The 8,125-nt window shown below is 38.6% G+C and overlaps 1 protein-coding gene and 2 non-coding genes across 3 annotated transcripts; all 3 read left to right on the top strand.

Annotated features, from left to right (window-relative positions):
- Positions 1-680: 680 nt before the first annotated feature.
- Positions 681-4,928, top strand: rpl18a (ribosomal protein L18a). The gene is made up of 5 exons (XM_034674100.1): positions 681-811; positions 1,808-1,987; positions 3,160-3,289; positions 4,408-4,517; positions 4,784-4,928. The coding sequence occupies exons 1-5, from the start codon at positions 794-796 to the stop codon at positions 4,874-4,876; spliced, it is 531 nt and encodes a 176-aa protein (XP_034529991.1). The 5' UTR covers positions 681-793; the 3' UTR covers positions 4,877-4,928.
- On the top strand, positions 1,598-1,729 carry LOC117805512. Its single transcript, XR_004629452.1, has one exon. It is a non-coding gene; the product is annotated as a small nucleolar RNA SNORA68 (small nucleolar RNA).
- LOC117805511 lies at positions 2,591-2,722 on the top strand. Its single transcript, XR_004629451.1, has one exon. It is a non-coding gene; the product is annotated as a small nucleolar RNA SNORA68 (small nucleolar RNA).
- Positions 4,929-8,125: the final 3,197 nt, after the last annotated feature.

Here is an 8,125-nt window from a genome sequence, read left to right as displayed (position 1 = left end):
GTGTATACACATGTACAGGGACAACACTAGATAGATGGGGAAGCAGAAACTAGTATATATGAGTTTGCAATAAAAATTCAAGGACAAGTCCTTAAAGTGCATTAGCTCCCCCCCCAGTGAGCACCAAAGACATTGGCGGGTGGCTCTTGACTTACTATGTTGGCTGAAAATATAATATATTCTGTTGATGTTCACTGTATAGCCATAAAGAAGACATATTTACAAAAGGAAGGAAATTAATCCTGTGCTAGGCTTCTCTCCTCTAGTTATGTAAATAAAACCAACAACATCTATTGACCCTGTTGTTGTGTTTTTGTTGTTGTTGTTTTTTTAAATACATAATAAAGAAATGTATCTTATTGTGGTGATTTTAATTTCCTGTGTTGAGTTTTAACATCTTATTTTACCTCCAGTGTTTCCTCATTAAGATATCATGAGAGCGTTTCCTCAGTTCGTTCAGCAGCTTATTATTTATTAATTTTATTTGTATTGTTTTTATCACTATTGTTGCATATATTGTGTTCATAACCTTAGGATTGTGGGGTGGGTTTGGGGTCGGGGCTGGGAGTAGGATCTTTTTCTTAATTTATTATATTTTAGATTGTTTTTATGTACAGCACTTTGTGTTACAATCACAATGTAATTGTTTACAAAGCTCTTTATAAATGAAGTCTGATTGATTGATGGAGCTGTTTCCCCGGAAGTCCCGCCCCCTCGTGGCCCTGCGTGCATTTGACGTCGCGGAGCTCCGCCTTCCTGCTTCCTCTTTTTCTGTGGCAGTGAGCGAGACACCATGAAGGCGTCCGGCACAGTACGTAAAATCTTGTATTTCATTATATATAAGCTTCACACATAAGCTCTGTGGATAGAATAAGATGTATAACGTTATGTTGATCCGATATATATCATTGTAATATTTCAAACTCCACTTAAAGTTGAGAATTTTGTTAAATGTACTCTCGATGCTTCTGCGGCTACAACATGGCGTCCGCTGGAACTACCATGTGGACGGCGGTGTAATGGGACTCTACGTGTTCCAATTACAACCATGAATGAAATTAACAAGTTTTAACTCCAGGAAAGAATAATTAGCAATGACAAAACTTTCACCGAAATATGAATCGCACCTGATTCTCTTTTTATTTTACACCTGGTAGCATCGAAAGCTAACTGACATTAGCTGCCTATAATGTGGTGCTAACGTGTGTTTCTTGGTGGGTTCTGAGCTTTCAACACCATATTTAGACTAGTTTTCTGTGTCTAACTCCTTTTTAAATTGCCTGTTTGGCTAAATTAAAGCAGAATCTAGTAGGTTAGATTGATAAAAGAATTGCAGGTTTTTATTTTAATGGTAGACCTTATCCCAGAGTTGTCAGTCGCTTAAAATAATGCATCCGTGGTGGTATGAGTTCTGCATATAATGGTAGACTTCACTAAATTCAACAAGTAGTATTTGGGGCATCAAATTGTGCAAAAAGTGCATCATAGTTGACCAAATTCAAAGATGTGACTTGGCCTGTAGCAGTTCATCCTGGATCATGCTCATTATGAAGTCCTTGTGTTGATGTTCAAGTCCACGCTTAAACACTTACCTGTGTCAGCACCCAAACCCAAAGCTCATATCATTCAGTGTTATGGACTTTATCTGGCGTGCAAACAGAAAGCAGATCCTTGTCGCCTTTCTCTGATGCTGCAGTGCCGTTGAAAGTGAATTCAAGGGTCTACAGGTCTTTGAACGCCTCACCTTGTGCACATAAATGTTTACTTCTGGGTTTCTAACTCTTGACATTGTTTTTGAAATTTGCAGCTTCGGGAATACAAAGTCATTGGGCGTCTGCTGCCCTCTGCCAAGAACCCCACCCCCCCTCTCTACCGGATGAGGATCTTCGCCCCGAACCACATCGTGGCCAAGTCCCGCTTCTGGTACTTCGTCTCCCAGCTGAGGAAGATGAAGAAGGCGTCCGGAGAGACCGTCTACTGTGGCCTGGTATGTATCTAATAGACCCCTGAACCTGCTCGGGTTATGTCAGATGGGACTGCTGATTTCCAGACCCCTTGTGTCATGGAAACTATTTTCTTGGATAACACACTTGATGAAGTATTAGTAATGTCTACCCTCACAATCTTAATAACATCTTCCCTTAAGATCGAGGATCACTTGAGTATATTGCAACATTTATTCAGGGATGTGTTTGCACTTGAACTGTATCTAGTTCCTTTGGTAGAGCAGGTCTCCCATGTGCAGAGGCTTATAGTTCTTATCAGACTGGTTGTAGGAATGATTCCTGGTCCTGATCCATGATTTGGTGCATGTCAACCCCACCCTCTCCCCACATTTCCAGTCTCTCAAGCCTCCCTATCAAGTAAAAGCCTAAAACAAAAACTTTAGAACATCTTATTGGGCTACCAGTTTGGCCAAGTGGATAAATTGTACGCCCCATGTACGGAGGCTATAGTTAATTCCAAACTCTAAAACTATCAATACATTCAAGTGTATCTGATGTCGCTGAAGGCTGCATAAATTGTGAAAAACCACACAATTAATCAGGATAAAGTAATACAGTAAAAATGCTAAATTGAAGTAACTGGATCTGCACCCAAACCCAAAGCTCATATCATTCAGTGGTATGAATTTTATCTGGAGTGCAAACAGAAAACAGATCCTTGTCGCCTTTCTCTGATGCTGCAGTGCCGTTGAAAGTGAATTCAAGGGTCTACAGGTCTTTGAACGCCTCATAGTGTGCACTGCTTTTTGAAAGCTCTTCAAGTTTTCTTAAGTTTTAATGTAATCTCCAGCTACATCTTTCTGGATAAGGTTCTGGTACCCTTATGCCCCATCAAGATCAGATCGCTCAATGCTTTCTTAAGTTGATGCTTCAGTGTATTCCCTTCCTCGATGTGCTGTACAGAATATGTGCAGATTTATGTGGGGTTAAATGTCAGCTCATGGCAGAGGTGAAGTTAGGATACCAAAGTTTCATTCTTGGGTCAGTGGGGGTATTTCTTTGTCTGGATAGCTGTTACTTTTATCATCATGGGTTTTTGTTTTGTAGATAAACTGTTCTCTAATCGAGTGAATCTTGTCAATATGTCTGTTAAATGAAAAGTTCTCAGAATTAATCCAGGTGGTGAATAAGTAACATTGTGTTGTTGTTTCAGGTCCACGAGAAGACCCCCCTGAAGGTGAAGAACTTTGGTATCTGGCTGCGTTACGACTCTCGTAGTGGCACCCACAACATGTACAGAGAGTACAGAGACCTGACCACCTCTGGAGCTGTGACCCAGTGCTGTGAGTACACACACCAACACACACACCGCATAAAACACAAGGTAAAGATTCTCCAAGTCTCCAAATTAACATATCAAGCATCTATTAGCAAACAGATAACAACTCATAGTAAGGATAAAAATATGAGGTCATCTCATACTTGAGGACAGCTGTATGACATCACCAAGGTCCACACATGGGTTCCTGATTTTCAAGTGGTGAAATTTATTTCTGGGCTTAATGATACCCCTATTCTCGGTTGGCAGCAGAAGAGTGTCTCTCTCCTTTCTGTCTTTACTTGCAGGCTGGTGACAGCAGGTTGACACAGCATAGTTTGTCACTGTTTAACTTTCTTTGAACTCTTTATTATAAAGAATGATTCAAAGAAATAATTAAAGCTACATATATAAGGATCCAAATTGTTTTTTTTTCCCAAAATGAAAAATAAGTCTGGTTATTTGATACAAAACTTAGCTACATATAAGCAGTATTTTTAAAAGCTACAGACCAGCTATACGAATATAACTGCTGAAATTTCAAAGAGGATAAAAGAATGAAAAATTAACAGAAATAGACGCAGAAAATGTTAAAGTAGCCTGAGTGAGGACCCCAAACCCCTTCTTATTTTATATTCCCTGTGCTGGGGGCTCTAAGTTAAACTAATACCAGTTTATTGGCATACATTATGCAGATGGAGCATAGGAAGCAGATATTGTCACTCCAAAATGTAACTTATGAGGTGTTTATTGGAGCCATTAAAATGTGATGTGTATTTCCCTGCTTTTTTATAATAGCAGAAAAGTTGATGTGAGATAACCAGTTTACTCAAGGAAGGATATTTTGAGGTTCCATTTAATCATTGCTCTCTAGCCAAAATAAATAAATTAGACTTATGGATTTGATCAAAAAGGACATGTTAGGATGTTGATGTTTTCTTGAACAAATTGTTAATACATCAAATAATTGTATTGGAGGTCCAGTCTGTTTAGCTGCAGCACACCTGATAAAACTGCATCAACACCTGTAAAACACTCAGATATTACTGTTGACTACAAACAAAGATGTTAATTAGAGCTGATGTAAATATAAAGTAATGAGTGTAAGCTAATGTTGTCTAAATGTTTGTCCTGTCCCTTCAGACCGTGATATGGGAGCTCGCCATCGTGCCCGTGCTCACTCCATCCAGATCATGAAGGTGCAAGTGATCGCTGCCAACAAGTGTCGCAGACCCGCCATCAAGCAGTTCCACGTCAGTATACTTTTCTATTTATTTAATATATTCAATGTTTGTGTCAGCAGGTCTCTCTCTGGACTGCCTCCTTTTTTGACAGCCCCAGTTTAAAAACCTGCCAGACAAACTGCCAGATTCCTCTTCCAGATTTCCAGCTTCCATCTTCAAACCTGGCGGTTTAGAAACTGGCTACAGATTATCTTAAAACCATGTTTGAATTAAGTCTGATCACATTGTCTGTTTCTCTGATTCTGAACTTTATCTCCTCTGTGATTCTCCCGCAGGACTCCAAGATCAAGTTCCCTCTGCCCCACAGGGTCCTGCGTCGCCAGCACAAACCCCGTTTCACCACCAAGAGACCAAACACCTTCTTCTAAGAACATTTTTTCATTTTGTGCGGGAAAAAATAAAAATGATAGAACTGATAAACCCTGTCTCATGTTTTATTGTATCTGTGAAGGAGTCAGAACTGAATAAGATCAGGTATCTGGAGCTATTTCTCCAACTTCAGCCAAACTTCTTTCTCATGTGCCTCAATGCAGTGATCAAATATTAAATAATCTCATAAATATAAAACCCTCAGAGACAATGGACTGATCAATCAACAGTTTTACTTTGTGATTGAAGATCATTTACTGGAGATACTTAAAATGCAGAAAGTGCTGAGCCTCTCATACATCTGTTTTAACTACAGTTGGAAACAAGGTGAAATTCCCTTTATCTTCAGGTGTGTTCTTGGCAGTTCAGGACAATCAGTCTTTAAAGGAAACAATGGATATTTACAGTTTTACCAGCGAAAATAAAGTACAGCAGTTGCCTGTATTCTATTTCCAGCTGTTTTAAGATCCCCTGACCTTTGACCTCTCCTGGCCTGCAGAGATGATCTGGATGTCTGCTGCTGTTGCACTCTGTGTCCACATGATGGCAGTGTCCTCTTACACAAGAAGGTGAAATGGCTGAACATGAAGAGCAAAGTTTACACAGGTGGCATGATGATTGAGTTTATTTTGCACCTTTGGATCATTAAAACATGCTGAAATCATTTAAAGCTCCAGTGAGGAGTTTTTACTTGACTATGAAACCGATGGAAACTAACATTGATGCTTCTACTGTACTTTTGTACTTCCTACAAAAACAAACAAGACCACTGGCATCAAGATTGATTTTCACAGTGAAAGCAAAAGCTCAGTACAGCTTAACAAACTTTTTGCATAGTTGGTCCAATAGTCACATCCAGCATTCATCAGTCCAGCATAGTACAGTTGTAATAGACAGTTGTATTGTACATTAGCAGAACAATCCTTAAGCCCTTAAGTATCTTCATTATAAATTGCACTTAATATTAAGAACATTCAGAGGTTTCTCCCGTTTTCTTTTAAAATGATGAGCTCTTCCTCCAATACAGTATCTCAACTTCTCTAATGTGACAACATCAGATATCAGATATTTCCACAATATAATAGATGGAGATTCATCTCCCACCCACTTTATCTAATAACCTTCCTTGCCAACACTATTTTTTTATGATTTACAATTGTATTGCTTTTTTCATCTTTTTGCAACATTCATACATTTACAGATATTCATAAACGAACAAAACAGAAAACAATTGTGTATCTGCTTCAGTCAGCAAACAGAAAATATAATAATAATAATAATAATAATAATAATAATAATAATAGACAAATAAAATAGCAAAACATAGTGATAATGAAAATAGAAAAAGCACAAAAAGACAAAAATAAAAAATAAAAAAAACCAAACATGATAATAAAATTTATACTGTGTCCTTGTTAGATAGTAATGACGATCTGGTAACTCTTCCACTTTTTTTTAAAAAGATATTTTTTGGCATTTTGGCCTTTAATGGACTAATGGGCTGAAGAGAGACAGGAAGTGTGGGGAGTAGAGAGCAGGGGAAGACATGCAGTAAATGGTCAACCAGCCAGGAATTGAGCCGGCGACCTCTGGGACGAGGACTATAGCCTCTATACATGGGGCGCTTAGAGCGCTAGGCCACGAGCGCCCCAACTCTTCCACTTTGAAAGATAATTGTTCCACCTGTTAGTCTGTCTATACAAAGATTGTTCATATGAGGCCACCCTGCCTAGTTCAAGGAACCACTCTCCATATGAGGGGGCTTCTGTTTTTCTCCATCCTCTTAATAGAGCCTGTCTGCCCACCATTATGGCTGATTGAATCAATTCTGCATTTCTGCAGCCTCTCACTATAGATGGCTTCCTTGCCAACATTAAAATAAATTTCATTATTTCATTTTGTACCCTCAAAGAGTCTGGTACAGGGTGAGATATTTCCTCAAAGCACAACCTACACATGTACGGGACAAGATCAGAAAGAAGACGAGGCACCAAATCACCAAGTTCCTCACAAGAGCTGCTTGATCCAAGTTTATATTAAAGCTTTCATATTTTTGTGTACAAAATGAGGGAATATATTTACATGAATCAGACAACTAAATGTGTGATTTAATCACTGTTTAGATTTCCATCAGTAGTCAAATTTGCAGTGGCTTCGAAGACTCAGCACACTGCAACAGAAAACATACTTTCATTATCATAATCCCTCTAAGCCATGCGCAGAACGACCTTGTAGAGCAGAGGGACTGATGTCACACCCTTTCCACTAACAAAGACACGCATTAAACTTACCTAACATGAGAGGATCCCACAGGTGGGTACAGTCCACAGCAGAATAGATTATTGTGTGGGTTTAAAGAAGACACTCACTCTTATGGAAAGTTCAATAACTCATGTGTAAGCGTTTATTATTGTCCCTATCAAAGTCAAAAAACTAATTTAATGATAAGAAGTAACTATAATGACAGAAACCATGTGTGAGAAAATTTTATTTGATGTGTATTTTAATTTTAGAGTTTGACCCATGTCCCATCTGTTACAATGGTGGGGGTGGGGTTTATGGTCAGCCAGGATTTTGTACCAAAAAAGATGCTCAATGACATCATATCAGTATTTTCAAGTGTATTATAGATACAATTATAGATAAATATAGTGACAGTCAGCCAATTAACACTTTAGCAAATTGTCCACATAGTCCTTTATTCTCAATATTACACATTTAAGAGACCTTTTAAAGGGTTTTAAGCATTATTTGAAGTCAATGTTAAATGATCCATGTGTTTTTACTTGATACAGTGCCTTAAAAATACCCGACCAAAACAATGTCCAACTTTTGTGAAACCTACGCCCTCACATTGTTCCAGTGAATCAGTTTCCTTGACTGTAATTAATGATAATTGATTTTTACCATTTAAACTGTGTTTGAAATGTTAACCTGTCTGCTTTCCGTAGCTTGCACCAAACCAATTTCTAAAAAAATGATTTGACGCAGGATCCTTGTAAAGTAGGAACAACCCCAGCTCTTGTGCAGACTCACAAAGCTGCGAGCATGTCTGCAGCCTCTTGTTCAAAACCAGCTGTTTTTCATAAACCTGCAACAAATCTGGAGTGAAAATAAATAAATAAAATACAGTTATGAGTTGGCCTGTGTCCGAGTCGGCCAGCATGTTTTATAAGTGCAGCTTCAGTCAGAAAGTGGAAGATCATTATGAGAAGCTGTCTGGCTCCTGATCAGGAGGAGGAGGAGGA

Source organism: Notolabrus celidotus, chromosome 21, assembly GCF_009762535.1.
Source record: "Notolabrus celidotus isolate fNotCel1 chromosome 21, fNotCel1.pri, whole genome shotgun sequence".
Lineage (NCBI taxonomy): Eukaryota > Metazoa > Chordata > Actinopteri > Labriformes > Labridae > Notolabrus > Notolabrus celidotus.
Note: the sequence above shows the minus strand (reverse complement) of the source record. Positions and strands in the feature narration are given on the sequence as shown.

Bases quoted from the DNA above. Each gene is read 5' to 3' on its own strand.
- rpl18a (XM_034674100.1), top strand. The intron at 1,988-3,159 runs GTATGTATCTAA...TTGTTGTTTCAG, and splicing joins AGACCGTCTACTGTGGCCTG to GTCCACGAGAAGACCCCCCT. The intron at 3,290-4,407 runs GTGAGTACACAC...CTGTCCCTTCAG, and splicing joins TGGAGCTGTGACCCAGTGCT to ACCGTGATATGGGAGCTCGC.